The sequence below is a fragment of the Candidozyma auris genome, chromosome 3 (assembly GCF_003013715.1).
Source record: "Candidozyma auris chromosome 3, complete sequence".
In the NCBI taxonomy this organism is placed as follows: Eukaryota; Fungi; Ascomycota; class Pichiomycetes; order Serinales; family Metschnikowiaceae; genus Candidozyma; species Candidozyma auris.
Genome location: NC_072814.1, coordinates 1,081,274 through 1,098,242, shown reverse-complemented (window position 1 = coordinate 1,098,242; position 16,969 = coordinate 1,081,274). Strand labels below are relative to the sequence as shown.

Genomic DNA, 16,969 nt, shown 5'->3' with positions numbered 1-16,969 from the left:
GATACGACATCAACCACCGTTTCCAATGTTGTCATTATGCTTCACTTTGCCGAAACTGTCATTTATCGTCTGGTGTTGATGGTCGTGCGACCACCACAAACCTATTTTTTGGAACCCGCAAATCCTCATTTTGCAGTCACTCCATCCACAAAGAAAGTGCCACTAATTTGCTTAATTTGTTCCTAATATCAGCTGTTGTGGGCTTTATACCTAAGTCGAATCACTCTAGGGTATAGACGAAAAAAAAAAGGTATCCAACGCTTTTTGATACCATCAAAAGTGTCCCTTTTTCGGTTACCACTATATCTTAGCCACACCTTCAGGCGAAACATAGGGACACAACAAAAGAGTTCCCCATTATTGTTATAATCCTCAACAAACTGGGATCCTAAGAGCTCTTACACATACACAAAATCATGAGCGAGGTTCTACGGAGTTCAGCGGATATACCTAGTTATGAGTCCTCATTCACGTATCCGACATCAGAGGACCCCCTTACAGTCTCCTCTGCGGTGACTTCTATTGCTGATGGCTCCAATGAGACCGCCAAAGACTCCAACTTACCTCAGCAAGGCAGTGCGCCAGCTCCTCATCAAGTGCAGCCATTACCTACATCTGATATGCATATTACCTCACAATCACCCAATTCTCGATTTGCCGTCACGCAAAGTCCCACCCAAATACATAGCGAAAGAAGGGCCCTGAAGCCCAGAAAGCCTCACAAATTTCTTCCAAATGTCTCTGACTTTGCGAGAGGCGACTCGACGTACACCGAAGCACTCCTCCTGCTGGGAAGATATAACATGTCCTTTATCGTTAGCATTGCCAGTCAGGCGATGCCACAGAACGTGTTTGAATACGCAGAGCTTATAAAACAGATATGTTTTCTTTTGTATGAGGACCAGCTTGACCTGACCCAGAAAGTTGATCTTGAGGACAAATTTGAGGAGTTGAGCAAGAACATAACTCTTTACGCTTCCACTACAGACCCTACTTCTTCTCAGCTATATATTGTTGTGGAGCAATGCTTTGACGCTCTTCTTAAGTGTTCGATGATGGCTTCAAAGACAGATTTTTCTACCAAAGCGATAAGCTTCCTCACTTGTCTCATGATCAATCTCAACTACTGGGAAGTTTACAATTTGCTCAATCGAAATTTGGACATATTAAAGTTTTTAAAACTAATCAACTTTGACTTTCACGAATGCTACTCAAAATTCGTTCTTAACTACGCTCCTTTCAAGTATAGACACATTCAACACTCATCAGCTACCGCTGATAGATTCTACACTCTTAGAGCAAATCGCAAAAGCGAGAGAAAACGCCGTATATCCGAGATGTTGGCTCCAGGCGATGAAGATCATGGAGACAATGATGATCACTTTGTTAATGAACGAGTAAGTGCGGACGGCAAGGTGAGTTCGAAGGAAAAACGCAAGTTGAAGGTAGACGAGAAGTTAGCTGCACATCGTGTCATCAAGAAGCCAGACTTGAAACCAGCAAGCGCACGTTCTGCCAATTATGATCCTGACGTCATTCACGAGTGTCAGTTACCTTCAGCAGAAGAGCCCGGTAAATTGTGTCTCAGAAGATTCTCCAGGAAGTACGAATTGATAAGACATCAAGACACAGTTCACCTGAAGAAGAAGAAGCTCTTCAAATGCTTTGTTTGTGTTAGGCAAGACCCTGTCATGGGTCCCAGAATATTCACCCGTCATGACACTTTGGCTAAGCACATACGAGTAAATCATCGTATTTCGGGTAAGGAAGCCAAGGCTGAAGTTGCATACTCAAAAAAGCACGCAGAGATTGTCGATGAGGGCGACATCACCGTCCATGTTGGTCGCAGGAAGACCAAGGTGGACTTCGAGCTTCGTGCTCATATGAATAAGGGTGGTGCCCGTGAGGGGCCAGATGGCAGCTTAGAGTTTGATGACGAAGAGGGGCTTTCGGGAGAGGAAGGTGAGCCTATGATTGATGTTGTATAGCATGGAAAGGACATTCTGACATTCTGGAAGGTAGCTTCTTATAGTACATTCAATTATTATACAGCTCGCAAGCTTACTGAATCAAAGCCTTACGGCAGCTCTTTCGTAAGCTTGTTGTTCGAGAATAGCCTTTTTTATCTCCTCGTCCTCTATATCTTCAAAAATTTCGTTTGGTATCGTGGCTAGTCCGGTGACTTTTCGACGGATGTCTGGGTTGTAAAAAACAAGAGAACTCTTGAGGCCATCAGTATTGCTGGCCACTTTTTTAAACACAGCTTTCTTGGGTTGACTTCCTTGAGGGTAGAAGTTGAAACCACTATAAGTGTCCTTGATTCCTCTTAGCCAGACTTGATTCCTCAGCTCTGTCAATGAGCTGTTGAAATCTGCAGTCTGTTTGGCCACTTGGTACATCCATGTGTGATCACTCTGGTAGTTGATCAAAGCAGAGCCTGCAACCGCATTCTCACCCGCACCGTAACTGGCAGCTCTGTTGGACGCCGTGGCCTCCTCTGGATCAGCATACTCACCAGCAACGTCACCACGGTCAATAGCCTCCTGCTCAGCAAAATCGTCAATGACTTTTTTACCACCTATAATCATCTTTGCTCCAAATTGCCTGAACATGGAACGGGCAGTCACAAGATTCACTGATCTACCCTTGTAGGAAGTGGGGATTAAATGACGATCAATCAAGTCCATCTTTTCCTCATGGGTGCAGACTTTCTTAAATAAGGACAGGTGATTCTTGAACAATAAGTACGAGTCTCTGTAGCCCAATATACGAGCAGGCTCCGTGGACACCATGTACAACCGATCACCTTTGTCCAACAAGGTAAATGTCTTCACTCTGTACTTTCTGTCACCTTTTAAATTGCCCAACTCGTCGACCTTCTCGAGACCTTTGGGATCCTCGTAGTCCAAGACAATTTCGTCGTTCTTCACATTGAGTTCGTTCCCCTTATCATCGTAATGAACATCATCTGGTCTAGGAATCTTAGGCTTTCTTCCTCTCTTCTTGCCCTTTTTCTTTGGTGGCTCTCCGTCTGCGGCAGCCTCATCTTTCACGTCGGATTCCAAGTCGTCTTTCTTTTCCTCATCCTCGTTATCCAAGTCGTCACTGGCAGCGGCTTTTCTCTTCCTACCTCTTGGTCTGCCAACTTTAACAACTTCATCGTCGTCATCATCGTCATCAGCATTTTCTTCGTCATCATCGTCGTTGACATCGGCATCCTCATCATCCTCTTTCACTCCTGACTCGTCAAAATCCTCTCCTTCCTTGTACTCTTCATCGTCTGCCTCTGGGTCGAGGTCTAGACCGGCTAAACTGACCCTTTGGGTCCTCAGATGCCTAGGTGATCTAGCAGAGTCATTCTCTTGATCCAGGGGGGATGCAGACATGATTATATGGGGAAGGACTGGAGGTAGGTTAAGGTGATAATCGTGTATGTGAGGATTTGTTTGACTGATGGAATATGAAAGGCGCGCGCCGAGAAGGTGGGTGCGGCAGTCAGAGTTGGAGCAGAAAATTCATAGTTAGAGGTCTGTTTTATTATTATTGACAAGTTTTTGTCCAATGGGGTGAAAAAGACACTTCTTATATATTTCTTTGAGCATGACCTACTTTGAATCCAAATTTCATGAAACCGCCCGGGTAACACTAACTGTGAATTCATAGTGAGTTGTTCGAGATATTCCAAGGCCAACGTGACTTCGCACGTGACCTTTTCATCAGTGGAAGCAGTATGAGTATGTGTATCCACATAAGGGAATCAAACGTTACCAGGGTAGCTTGGAAACATATTGAGATTCACTATAAACCTAGAATGGTATTGAATGAGTATTCCCCTAAGGAGAATAAAGTAGTGAAAAAAGGCCAATATTTATAGGCAAAGAATTGTGGGGAATAAGGTCAAGAAGTTTCATAAATAGATAACTCCTTCCTCTTTGTCGTAAGCCATGTTTCAGGCCTATCCCTAATACGGTGTATCAATGATCTAGGATGTTTCAGTCTTGATTAATCCTGAACCCGTACACCTAAAACCTGGTGCACAACTTGAGTTTAAAGTGCAGAGGGCGTGGTGCATCAGGTTTCAAGAGTGCAGGTTTGGTGAAAAGAGACTGCTTAGACGATAGCTAGACGAAGCCAGAATACCTGAACAGGTAAGATTTCCCCATGAAACATTGGAAATCTTATATGCGCTTGCATCTTCTAGATTCTCTTGACCCCTTTCATTCGACTATAAGTATGAGCCACTTTTCTTATATTTTGTTTCCTTGCTAGAGAACTTAATCGAATCCTAGGATTATAGCTGCTTATGTCACCAACTTGCTCAGGTTGCGGCACTTTTGACGAATTCGGACAGGCCGCCCTTGTTTCTTCTACTAGCATTACAGCCACTTGTGATCCACCGTCTACGTTGCGGTATTTCCAATGGATTATGAAGCCCTCCGAATACAAGAGCTACCTTCCAATTCGACTTGAAGGTGGGAATTTTGCCGAGTGGAAATTCAAATTGGACAGATGGGTCTTTTCACAGCCACCAATATGTAGACACATTGCATTTGGTTTGATCAACTGGGAGGGAGTGGATAGCTCAGTCCAACCTTACTATGCGAACGTTGATAAGAAAAAATTCGAACAACTTCTGTTCAAAGCTGAAGAGCTTATAATTGACGTTGCTCTAGAGAACATCAATCCAGACAAATTTAAGATCAATGATTTGCGTGTGATGTCATTCGGCCTGCTTCTTGCGGCTCTCTCCCAAGAATGTAAGAAAAGAATTGGCTCGATGTATCTTACTGAGTTGAGATCTCGAGTTACTTCAAAGGTATCGCCAAAAAAAGGGGCGAGGCATCGCCGCATATATGGTCCAACTGATTGGAAAATCGAGTACTTGGATATATTGATTGACCCCTTCAAGGTATCTGAGAAAAAATTCAATAAATTTTGGAACATTTTGGCTGAGAAGAACCTTGACGAGAAGCTTGTGCCTACCGCTTTTGAAAAGTCCCAATGTGAATTCTCCAGAACAAATTGTCTATACCGAGTTCTACAACCTTGTTAAGGCAAATGTTAAATTGAAAAGCCCTCCTGTAGGGCATAGAGAGCCCTATCGACATGAAAAATCCCACAAGCCAAACTTCAAGAAAAGACAGAATAATTAACAGAGGCAGCATGGCCAATTGCCCTGCAGTCAGTGACAATCGAAGGTATTTTGCCATATACGCGAGCCTTCATGGAATACAGCTGCCGACGCCTACTTTAAAGACGGCGTGAGACTGACATGTTGGGATATCAGTAAAAGGGAGTAAGGGAGACCTAGAAATTGAGGGTCAGCACACCGTGACCACATTGACTTCCTTCAAGCTTTTTCAAGTATTGCTGCCAATACTGGACTTAGACCTGTCTAGAGATTAACGAAGGGAAGGGTATGATACCCATCACTATTGAACATAATGTAGTTTGCAGAGCTGATACAGTATCCGTTGTAGGAACACTTCTTAGGTGTGGTACTCTCGAAGATTAGAGTGAAATCTGTTGTTGCCATGCTAATACAAGGTTCAGTTTCAGTAGCATTTTCGGAATCAAAATTATCAAAAATGCGATTTCTAGTGAATATCTGTGAAGTCTTTTGCTTCAAAACGGTCGTCTTCGTCCTGAACTCCTCGGATACTGTATTCCGGAGCTTGTGAAACCAGAGGAACGACTGAAGCCTTTTAAAAAAGCCCTTTCATCAGTCATCTTTCGGCTCATATTTCCTCTGGAGATGTGCTTAAGATTGTAGAACCTCAAAATGCGCTAGCTATCTAGTTGCTTGCGTACTACAATTACCACTACTTCTGATATTCCTTCTATTAAATGTTTTTATTTACAGGGTATGCTTCGAGTTCATTGCTCATCATCTTTCTTCTCGTCCGCGGGCTTTTCGTTTTGATAAGCTGGTTTGCCGTCGAGGTATTTGTCGAAGGCATCGTTAGTTTCCGGGAAGGGCCTCTTGCCTAAAAGCCTTATCATGTCCTCTCTTGTAATGAATTCCTTTTTAAGAAGCTCTTGGGCAACAAGCTCGACGGCCTCCTTCTTTTCAGTCAACAACTGCTTGCACCTGTCGTAACACTCTTGCACGATTCTTCTGATCTCCTGATCAATAACATCATTAGTCTCATCACTAAATGGTTTAGTCAAATTATCCTGGCTTTGAGTATCTGCGTAATTCACCATTCCCACCTTATCAGACATACCGAATCTCATCACCATAGATTGCGCGATTTGAGTGACCTTCTTAAAATCGTCGTGAGCGCCACTAGTGACAGAGGCAAAATTGAGCTCTTCGGAAACACGTCCTCCCAATGTCATTATCATTCTGTCATACAATTGGAGTGTTGACATAAGATATTGGTCAGGAGGCAAGTACTGAGCGTAGCCCAATGCGCCTTGTCCTCTTGGAATGATCGATACTTTGAGTAATGGATGTGCGTATTTCAAGAACCATCCACATACAGCATGTCCTGCCTCATGGTATGCCACAATTCGTTTCTCCTGTGGGTCCAAGAGCTTACTCTTCTTCTCCACTCCTCCGATAACTCTCTCGATGGCCAACTCGAAATGTCTCAAAGTAACCGCTTTGGCATTGTATCTTGCTGCAATTAGAGCCGCCTCATTACACACGTTGGCGATATCAGCACCCGAGAACCCGGGAGTCAAGGCTGCAAGACGACCTGCGAGATCTTTATCGATATTTTCGACAACTTTGATCTTCTTCAAATGAACATTGAAGATTTCGATTCTTCCTTGCAACTCAGGGTTGTCAATCGAGATATGTCTATCGAATCTACCAGGTCTCATCAAAGCTTTATCCAAAATGTCTGGTCTATTCGTACCAGCCAAAACGACAACATGGCTTGAACTATCAAACCCATCCATTTCGACTAACAACTGATTGAGTGTGCTTTCACGCTCATCATTAGCACCACTGGCATTGCCCTTTGCACGATTCTTACCAATTGCATCAATTTCATCGACAAACACAATCGATGGAGCATTTTCACGAGCGGTCTTAAACAAATCACGCACACGGGAGGCACCCACACCAACAAACATTTCGACAAACTCAGATCCTGATACAGAGTAGAATGGCACACCGGCTTCTCCTGCAGTGGCACGTGCAATCAATGTCTTACCAGTACCTGGTGGACCAGAGAGAATAGCACCTCTGGGGATTTTGGCACCTAATTTCTCGTACTTCGCGGGGTTTTGCAAAAACTTAACGAACTCCATCACTTCTTGTTTGGCTTCAGCCATACCAGCAACGTCTTTGAATCTGATCTTGATGTCTTTCTCCTGGTTGAACTTCTTTGCCTGCGATTTACCAAAGCTCAAAGGTCCACCAGCACCAAGGCTTGCCTTCTTCGTCATGTAGTAGATAGCACCAAGGAACAAAAGAGTGGGGAGGAAGTTAATCAAGACTTTGGCCAAGCTTCCTTCGGTCGTATAAACCACTGGAACTCTCAAAGACTCTGGAATCTTGTATTCATCCTGAACTGCCTTTAACTGACGCTCAAATGACTCCACCAGGCCAATATTGAAGTAGTAGTTTGAGTTTGGCATAGTCGCACCACGGTTTGAAAGGAGTTGTCTACCATTTTCATTGAGTTCGATGACGGCAGTTTTCTTGTTGATGACATGAATTTTTGAAACAAGGTTTTTCCTCAAGTAGTCTGCGCAGAATTCCTGGAATGAAATTTCATGCTCAGAAGACGCTTCAGAGAAAATCATGTACATGGCCAAAAAGCCGGAAAGCATCACAGCAATCGAGAATTTCATGTAATTCTGTGGAGTAGGCTGCCAGATACCAGGACCAGAGGACTTTTCGTTTTGGTTGCCACTTTTCTTGTTTGCGGAATCTTCCTTCGGGGGTCTCGTGGACTCATTTGTCCATCCCGTTGCGTGCGACGTAACTGAGAACTCCTTCAAGACGTCGTACTTCTCAAGGTCGCCCACGACGGGGAAGAACATGGCGTTCTCAACGCAAGGGATATCGTTCCACGTGGAAAATACCTGAATCCAATTAAGTGCAGCGTCAGGATGAATATCCAACTCCTTGACAATAGCCTCTAGAGCAGCTGCGGTTTCTGCATCATCATTAAGATCAACTTTGAGGAAATGCTCGTACAACTTGCCCACTTTTTCATCTGTGAACGTCAACTCTTCCATAAAAACTCTTCTATTGATAAGCCTGAAATAGAACAGCATCATAGCATCAAACTCTTCCTTTTTCCACTGTGGGTCCACGCCTGGCGATAGCTTCAAGAAGCTGTGGATGCGGGGCTTGGGGCTGTCCAACGTGGGGTAAATTCGATGGAACATCTGACCTTGCTTGATGAATTCATCAAGAGATCTGCTGAAAGCTTCCCTATATCTCAACGACATCTCTGGGGAAGCAGGGTCGGGGAAAGGAAGCACTATATCTTTCTGCGAAGGGTCATTTTTCCTTTCAGCATCTAGCTGGTCTAGCCACTTGATGGCAACATCCTTCACTTCCTTCTTATTGACGGCAATTTCCTGTAAGCTCTTCAACATATGCATTTGGCCCTGATGATCCAAATGGATAGCGTCTTCCATGGACCTTCTGAAATACTCAAAAGGAGTCATTCCATAAAAGCGCATGCTCGGTCTCAGGACCACTTGCACTGCTGGCCTTCTGATAAGCGGCCAAGCTGTGCGAGCAAGAAACATGTGAGTGGGTTGTAGTTGGAAAAAGCTGGAGTAACTGAAGGCAATTTGTAGGGCCGGTATGATCTAGTTTTCTGAAGGCGGTCGCCTGCCTAAACGGGAAGGGTGTGCGACCTGGATGCTTGTGCAGTGCGGGTTGCAAAAAGCTGATACTCTGAAGAAGGATGTGACTCAATGAATTGGTTGGTACGCTAATGTTAGATGGCCTGAAAATTTAGTTCCTAATTTCATAAGTCGAAGATAACGAGAAGGCTGACTACGATGGAGAAGTGACAGGAGCTTCTAATTTGAATAATAGCCCAACAGATGTTAATCCCTACTTAGAAGGTGTGCTAATGTAAAGAAAAGCACTTAGAACTAGTCCTAAACGCAGCACACATAACGCAGCACACATACCTAAAATATTAGCATGGTTTAGCCCCAAGCACTGCAATAACTGCACAGCATAGCTAAATACCATTTGTTTAGAATTGAAAAATCCCACTCCGCCCCTTTACTTGTAATCAAAAGCCGGCGACCAAACGTCAAAGTCTTTAATGCTCACGTAGTCGTCGTTCTGAACAAAGCTTTTCTTTGAGATAACATAGTGATACAATCGCTCATCAAACTCACACAACGGGCCGTAGTGTTTTCTGTAAAATCTCACGAAGTCTCGCCAAAGGTTATGCTGCTCGAATAACCAGAACTTGTAATGCACGCAAAGACAGGCGTAGACGTAAAGAAGGCGTAGAGCGAACGGATTCTCTGCCCTCACGTACGCATTTATTTCAAGACTAACAAATAAAAGCCACCGGAATAGCATCACCGGGTAATTGAACTTCATGCCAAGAACACATACTCTTTCAAGAGTGTGTAAACAATGGTGGAAGGCATTGATCATCTTTGCTGTTTCCGCGTCGATATCAAAAAAACTTGTTCCTTGAAGATATTCATTGAGCTGATAGTTGAGATCCTCCACGATTTTCACCCTTTTTTTCGGAGCTAGATTAAGTTCATCCTGATAATATAGGTCTCTGATGTCAGATGAAAGGAGAACGTCGTGGTGCTCGAGGACAATGGTTCTGAGTCCGTGAGCGACATGAAGTAAGTCTGTCTTATTGTCTTCGTGAGTCTGTGGAAGATGCACAAGAGGCACCAATCCCCACGGTTGTAGCCCCAAAAACCCAAAAAGCAAGCCATTAGAGAGGGCAGCATCAACAGCAAGCGGCAAGCGTTCCTCACGCGAAAGATCTGGCTGTTGCAATTTGGCCAACGCCTCATTGCTCGCACGAATTGACTCAGACACAAATTCTGTCGCTTTCATGAATAGATTTATGTCTCTTGGCTCATCTTCAAACATCGTATCGTCAGCAAAGATTCGCAGCACTTCAAACTTGCCACAAGTCGTCTCTAGAACCTTTTGCACCGCCTTCTCGTCCATGCTATCTTCTAGAACGTGTTGAACACCCACAACTGGCATAAGACTGAGACACCCTGTGGCGAGAATTGCATTTCTCATCAGGTTGCATATACTAAAGTACTGGGGGATCACCTCATTCCAGATGTAAACATGCCGCTTGTTTACATTAAACGTAATATGGGGCAAGCAGACGTCTGTATAGAATCGTAGCACCCTTAGCTCAAACCGCAGAAGCTGAAGCTGGGTGGCCGTGCATCCTAGTAGGATTTGAAACGTGAGGCGTCTCGACTCTGAATAGACTTCATCTTCGAATGGAGACGATTGCAGCGAGCTGCTTGCGGAAGGAGATAAGTACAATTCCTGGATCTCTTCCGGAACAAGGCCATTCTCAAACCGCTGAAACGCATCAGGGTACACACATCGTCTGTTTGTATGGGTGCAATACTCACACGCCGGCTGAGCCTCATCACACTGGAGTTAGTCGAAGACAGAGCAGATCATCCGAATAAAATATACGCACCTTGATCTTTAGCTTTTTGCAACTGAGACAGCCTTTGCGAGATAGGCCTCGCTTGGGCTTCTTCTTTGACATTGGAGGTGTAACTGACAGTGGTCAGTAGTGTGTAGATGTAACCGTTGTGCAGTTGGATACAGAACGCACGGCTGGGTGACTACGATGGAAGTGAGACCAATGATGTGCAACTGAATGGAGAAGGGGGAAATGACCAAGATGGCTTTGAGCTTCATAACTCTACTGTTATACAACTGGATGTTGAAGTTTTTTTTTGTTTCCATCGTCCTTTTATATATAGTCTGCAGGGGGTTGCCTACTTTGGGCCCTGCAGATCTGACTACACTTTGTAGGCATGGTCGTACAATAGTATTGAACAGAAAAAGTCGTTTATATGAGATAATTGAAATTGACACTCCATACGCGAGTAATTGTTTTGGAAGATATCTCATCGTCAGCTGACATGATTCTGGCACAAACCCTAGCCACTACCTAATGGGGGACTTTCGGGCTTTACATATTGAAAGGTGTCTCACTCGGGTCTAAGATTTTGAAAGCAGTGTGTTTCATGAATTCACTTTCATCTTAGCTCCATGGCCATAAAACGTGCTTCATTGGCTACGGTGTCGACTTGGTGGATAGGATTCTGCAGTACACAATGGTATAGTACAACTCTTTTGGGTATTACCACATTGTGGTGTTTTACCTCCATAACTTAAAAAAGAGAATCGGTGTTTCAAAAAATGATAGGAACTTCCACAAATCTTTTTGACCTTGCCATTGGCTAAGTATGCTCAGCTTCGTATTCAACAATAGGATCCATATCCGTCTCCGCCGAACATAGTCAATATCAATGCAACAAAGACAAAAATGCTGACATTACTCACAACTTTCAGCAACAGACCTTTCAATCTTCCTGCCTCTTACCAGAAGCACGGAGAAGATAATTTGTACTCATTCGGTAATGGTTGCAAAAATGTCGTTGCTCAGCTACTATTGCATCCGACTGGCTAGGTCTAGCTACCCACACAGCCCTCTTAAAATTTGAGAACGAGCATCAGTGGATCCACAAGTTGAATATGCCTTTTTAGATCCAAATGAAATCTCTCGATTCAGCCTTGAACCCGAACGACTTGGGCTCCACTGAGGTATCCACGACATTGTCGTGGTGCTTCTTTTGCCAGTAGAGCTATAAGTCCCCGGAATCAAAAGAGTCATTATGAATGAAGTGTCACACTTAGCATGTGGTCATGTCTGGCTTTTTAAATTTGACTGGTGGTCTTATCATTTTCACCAAGTGGCTGCAAGATAGCAGATAGCATGACAAGCAGCTCCTGTGAAGGTACCATAGCACTCCCTGCTTCAATGTAGGGGCCAGCGATCCCAGTGTTTTGTAGAGCCAATTTGATAGAGTTTTGTTTACACACCTACTCTAAAGTCTATCTGACTTTCTAGATTTAAGGTATTTGGAGTCTATTATGGGTTGCTCGCGCAGAAATGTGGAATTATCGGAACGCTGCAACCAGACAGTGGCTACACAATAAATAACCGTAACAGTGAAGCAGGCACAAATTGTAAGGACTTAAGAGTCGTTTGTCAGCGCTGGAACCCAAAGAAAGTGATCTGCCTCGCCCAATCGAAACTTCTATTTCTTCAGAACAATCTTATTATCTCGCAACTATAATGGCAGAACAGTGACAGACAATGCACCAGACAATGGCACGGAAGAACCGGGGCTGCAAAGATGTCACCAGATCATCTCGGTAGTAAGAAGTGGATATCACATCTCAATTTCGGAATATGTGGGGACACCGAGAACGTTATGTGGCTCGAGTGGAGATAAGCCGAGGTGGTATTAAATGGGTGCAAAAGAATCCCGAAGTGAATACAGGTGAGCAAGAGATGCTTCATCACAATGGAGATCTACAGGCACGAAGCAGTTGACGACGTAACCGAACACGAAGAATTGAAACAATTCCTACATAATTTTAGTGTGCCACCAAGCACCTACTGGGCTTTCATTTTCATAAACGAGGCATTTACCTCATTCTGCTGCCTGTCAATCTAAGTCACTTTGTGTCAAGGGTGAGGCTTTTACGCGAGCAACAAGTCGGCTGTGTCGGCCCAAGCTAGAGCCGTAGAACAAAGACCCCGACCAATAATAACAATGAAAAACGCCAAATAAATGCAACCAGAACGAAGGAGGCGAAGTGAGACTCCTCAGTAGACTCGTCTTCATGAAAAATTTCTCCTCGTTAAATCGCTCAATCTTACCCTCTTGTTCCTTCCGCCGGTGGCTGCGAAATGTCTTCGGGTGCGCGATCAGCAATAACATCTACCTCCGTATCTTCGCCTTCTTCACCCATGCTCAAACCAAAGCAGAAGACGGTGACGTCAGAAAGCACTCCAGGCTCACCTGAGCCAGACGCTTCTAGCCCAGATGTCCTCAGTCACGATGTGAGTCCGGAAAGCGAGCTGGACATCGAAGAATATACTCCCGAGGATGGTGTGGATCAGGCACAGATCAGCAGGCACTACACCAAAGAAGATGCCAATTCGTTGGTTGGTGGCCAGACCGTGGAGCCTGCGACAGCAAAGAAGGGGGAGAAGCTGTTTCAGGGCGAAGCAAAGGTGTTCTCGTTCTCGTTGCCTTTTGGTGGGGGGCTCTCGCTGCTCACTTCTAACTTCAGGCTACCGTTTGGCAACAACAACAAGGACGATCCCGAGCTTGAGCAGATCAGGTTGCGTTTGCAGAGGCAGGACTCCGTGCTGACGGTGGATGAGGCGAAGTTCTTCTCGCACTTCAAGGGCACTGACGATGTCCGTTTTAGAGCAGTCAAGGCTTCCATCAAGGAGAATATCTCTGAGTTTTTGCCAGACTTCATCCATGCTAAGAAAGAGAAGAGGGAGAAACCTTACGATGCCATCTTCAACACAATTGACGGGCCAATTGTCGTCATGGGCGGGTACAGAGGGTCTATCCTCAGAGACGCAAAGACCCACAAGAGAGTGTGGATTCCTTTGAAAGCAGGGTTCAATTTGCGGAAAATCGATCTTCTTTTGGGTCCCAAGCTTGAAGATGAGCTTCGTGCCACCGATTTGATCTACCCTGATGGCGTCTTAAAGAATGTCGGGCCCATAGATATCTGTAAGCGACTCATCAAACGTTTAGACAATAACCCCAAAACTGTGGTGAAAGAGTTCGGCTACGACTGGAGGCTTGATCTTCATCAAACGAGCGATCAGCTTGTGGAGTTTTTGACCAAGCTCAAAAAGGAAACGGGTAAGCCTGCCATTGTGATCGCCCACTCAATGGGTGGTTTGGTTGTTCACGGCGCCTTAAATAAGAATCCGGATTTGTTCAGAGGAATCATCGACGTTGGCGTGCCTAGTGAATGTCTTAACATCTTGGGCCCTATTAGGTACGGCGATTCCATCTTGCTCTCAGACAAAATCTTAACATTTGAGACCAATTTCATGATGCGTTCATCCTTCGTTTTCTTGCCATTATCTGGCCGTGTTTTCGCTAATAAGGAAACGGGTGAGTGGTACGATCTAGACTACTTTGATCCGGAGACGTGGGTCAAATTCAACTTGAATCCCCTCGTTTCTGAGTCGAGAAGAATCCAGGAGCAAGGATGTGCCGAGACGCCCCAGCAGTCTATCGATACCCTTGTTCAGGATTCTGTGGGCTCGCCCAAGCTGAGCTCATTTTTAAAATCCCCCACAGAACCCGATAACTCTTCCGGATCTACCCTTAGTGCATTAAGTAAGATCAAACTTTCAAGGCCGAAAAGCATCAGCCGTAAGAACAAACCGCCTACGCTTACAAACGCTCAGATGCAAAGGAAGTTCAAATCGTCACCAGCGAGCCCAGCATCTCCTTCACCTTCCCATGAAGACCTCTTTCAAGACTACCAATTTTCGTTTACATTCTCAGAGGCTTACGATTACTTAAAGCGAGTTCTCAAAAGCGCCAAGGAATATGTATTGAATCTTGAATATCGGGAAGATTTGAAAAGGCGTTATCCTCCCATGGCCGTTGTTTATGGCAACAAGATCCCCTCATTAAGAGGCTCCCATGTTAGAAGTCTTCAGGACATCAAGGATGGTAATTACTACGACTTCTTCTATGGGCGAGGTGACGGCGTAGTACACCAGCGATGGCTCATGCCTGAAGACAAAGGGTTCACTTTCTACGACCCTGAGACCAAAGAGGGACAGATTGTCGGCAAATTTGAGTCAGATGCTGGCCATGTGAACTTGATGGCTGACCATAAAGCAATGGGTCTCGCCTTGGATGCTATAGTGAGAGCAGAGAGGTTTTGGGTAAGAGACACGCCGGCGGAAAAGCCAGATATCGCTTAATCTTCCTCTTCCTCCGCCTCTTCATAAGTAACGGTAATCCACAAACTGCATGAGGAACACTGGACCATGATCTGGTACCCACCGGACCCGTCGGGTGTACCATTTTCCAAATCGTCTTCTGTAAGCAGCATTGCTTCAGGGGAAGTGCATCTGGGACAATTTCGTGTCCACAAAAGTACGTTGCCATTTTCAGTGATGTTGAACAGCGCTAATGTATATACGTCTAGTCCGGAACCGTTTATAGAGAAACCCTGCTTCTTGAAAGATTCCTGGAGCTCTTCATGGTAGGATTGAGCCTTCTTTGGGTCACTGAGCGTCTCGTAAGCTTTCTTTATTGCATCGATCGAATCCACCACTCCTCTTCGCTGTTCGTCTCTTTGCTTATCCGGATGCGTCGATAGTAGCTTCAACTTGTACGCCAGCTTGACCTCTTCCAAAGAGGCTTCGGGACCAACTTCCAAGATCTCATAGTACGATTTCATACTGAAAACTTGAAGCCTCTGTGTATACAACTTCTCCTTGGTAGGAGTTGCCAATCGTTGATTATGGTGTGCACATTCAAGTACACTTGATAGTGTGTGCGATGAGATGCGAAAAACTAAGTCCAGTGTATCCCATAGTCTCAGCGACCCAAATACTTCTCAGCATGGGCAAACTGGATAAAACCATCGACTTGAAAGTCAGCTCGGTCAGCACAGACCCCAGTGTTGTGGTGGGCGCTTTCTTCAACGGCTTGGAGATCCCCAAAAATACCCTGTTTGATCTCTACAAGCACCCAGGCGAGGACGAGTACCTTCTCCACGGCGAAAACAGCACGTTGGAATATAATGGACTCACGCTGGACAACCAGGATAACAACGACTACGTGGTAGCGCTTTACGACCCTAAGCAGAAATCGGTGGAACTTTACAAGTCTCCTTTGGTGCAAACAAGAGTGACATCTATAGACAGCAGGGTGCACAAGGGACCCAAGATCAAAAGCAGAGGAACAAGATATGCCGACCAGAAAATGGCTTTGGGCCAGGAGTTCGGTACCAAAAAGGCCAAAGCAGCGATTGCCAGCTTGGCAAGAAACAGAATCGACTTGGACAAGTTGCAGGACCTGGAGATGGACATTGTGGATCTGGTGAAAGAAGTGACAGCCACGTTACCCCTGGCCCAGGAGATCCAGGAGGCATCTTCGGAAAACAAGGTGGTGCCTCCCGTCAACGTGGACGCTACCAATGTCGAAGATATATACGCTTTGGAGGGGATTGTTCCGGCGAACGAATTGGCATCGATCAGAGTTGGGCCGTTCTTGGAGGAAAGCGATCCAGACGCTCGCTTACAGCTTATGCCATATTCCAAATCTGCATTTGTCGCTAGACACTTGGACAAGCTTGTGCACAGCTCCAACGAGAAGAAGTTGCAGATGTTGTACTATGCGTCGCTTCTCATGGGTGTGTACAACAACAGAAGATGCAAGGACAAGGCTACGCTCATGGAAAAATTGGGCAACATTCCTTCGGAGTTTCTTATTGATGGCATATTGAAGAGGTTCACCGCTCACAGGAGAGGCGACTTGGGTAAAGCCAAGGACCGCTCTTTCTTTTTTGATACTCACCACGAAGATAAGTTGTTCTGCTACTTGCTTGCTCTCATGTTCCACATCGAGGGATTCTTCCTAGAATTGAATCCTTTGTCGAAAGAGCTCAATTTGAAGCCATCCAAGTTGACTACGTTGTTACGTGCTTTGGGTGCAAAGATTCGTCCTGCTACTGTAGGCATGGCCGAAGCGCTAGGTATTCCAAAAAAGGACGCATCCACATACAAGATTGCCGAGTTGAAGGTGCCATTTACTCCCCCAGAGATGGTCAGCCGCCGCAGAAGGTAATGGAAATAGGTCATAAACGCATACGGGTAGGCTATGGTAGAACTGTAGATGCACGTGCTATGTCACGTGCCGTCTATTTACAGGATACCCTCGAGAGATC

At 45.1% G+C, this 16,969-nt stretch overlaps 7 protein-coding genes across 7 annotated transcripts; 4 read left to right on the top strand and 3 right to left on the bottom strand. All coding sequences in view use genetic code 12, as the record gives it.

Annotated features, from left to right (window-relative positions):
• Positions 1 to 416: 416 nt before the first annotated feature.
• Positions 417 to 1,988, top strand: FGR15 (Fgr15p; the record flags this gene model as incomplete). Its single annotated transcript, XM_029033363.2, has 1 exon — positions 417 to 1,988. One exon carries the CDS (start codon positions 417 to 419, stop codon positions 1,986 to 1,988), a length of 1,572 nt encoding a protein of 523 aa, XP_028891955.2.
• An 81-nt stretch (positions 1,989 to 2,069) lies between these two features.
• On the bottom strand, positions 2,070 to 3,386 carry NPL6 (Npl6p; the record flags this gene model as incomplete). Its single annotated transcript, XM_029033364.2, has 1 exon — positions 2,070 to 3,386. One exon carries the CDS (start codon positions 3,384 to 3,386, stop codon positions 2,070 to 2,072), a length of 1,317 nt encoding a protein of 438 aa, XP_028891956.1.
• A 1,040-nt stretch (positions 3,387 to 4,426) lies between these two features.
• CJI96_0003130 (uncharacterized protein) lies at positions 4,427 to 5,053 on the top strand (the record flags this gene model as incomplete). Its single annotated transcript, XM_029033365.2, has 1 exon — positions 4,427 to 5,053. One exon carries the CDS (start codon positions 4,427 to 4,429, stop codon positions 5,051 to 5,053), a length of 627 nt encoding a protein of 208 aa, XP_028891957.2.
• Positions 5,054 to 5,877: 824 nt separating this feature from the next.
• CJI96_0003129 (m-AAA protease subunit) lies at positions 5,878 to 8,607 on the bottom strand (the record flags this gene model as incomplete). The annotated part of the gene is made up of 1 exon (XM_029033366.2): positions 5,878 to 8,607. One exon carries the CDS (start codon positions 8,605 to 8,607, stop codon positions 5,878 to 5,880), a length of 2,730 nt encoding a protein of 909 aa, XP_028891958.2.
• Positions 8,608 to 9,211: 604 nt separating this feature from the next.
• CJI96_0003128 (Zn(II)2Cys6 transcription factor domain-containing protein) lies at positions 9,212 to 10,709 on the bottom strand (the record flags this gene model as incomplete). The annotated part of the gene is made up of 2 exons (XM_029033367.2): positions 9,212 to 10,588; positions 10,638 to 10,709. The coding sequence occupies 2 exons, from the start codon at positions 10,707 to 10,709 to the stop codon at positions 9,212 to 9,214; spliced, it is 1,449 nt and encodes a 482-aa protein (XP_028891959.2).
• A 2,283-nt stretch (positions 10,710 to 12,992) lies between these two features.
• CJI96_0003127 (alpha/beta hydrolase) lies at positions 12,993 to 14,996 on the top strand (the record flags this gene model as incomplete). Its single annotated transcript, XM_054702119.1, has 1 exon — positions 12,993 to 14,996. The coding sequence occupies one exon, from the start codon at positions 12,993 to 12,995 to the stop codon at positions 14,994 to 14,996; it is 2,004 nt and encodes a 667-aa protein (XP_054558094.1).
• A 646-nt stretch (positions 14,997 to 15,642) lies between these two features.
• Positions 15,643 to 16,869, top strand: CJI96_0003126 (DNA-directed RNA polymerase I subunit RPA49; the record flags this gene model as incomplete). The annotated part of the gene is made up of 1 exon (XM_029033369.2): positions 15,643 to 16,869. The coding sequence occupies one exon, from the start codon at positions 15,643 to 15,645 to the stop codon at positions 16,867 to 16,869; it is 1,227 nt and encodes a 408-aa protein (XP_028891961.2).
• Between the last annotated feature and the right edge of the window lie 100 nt (positions 16,870 to 16,969).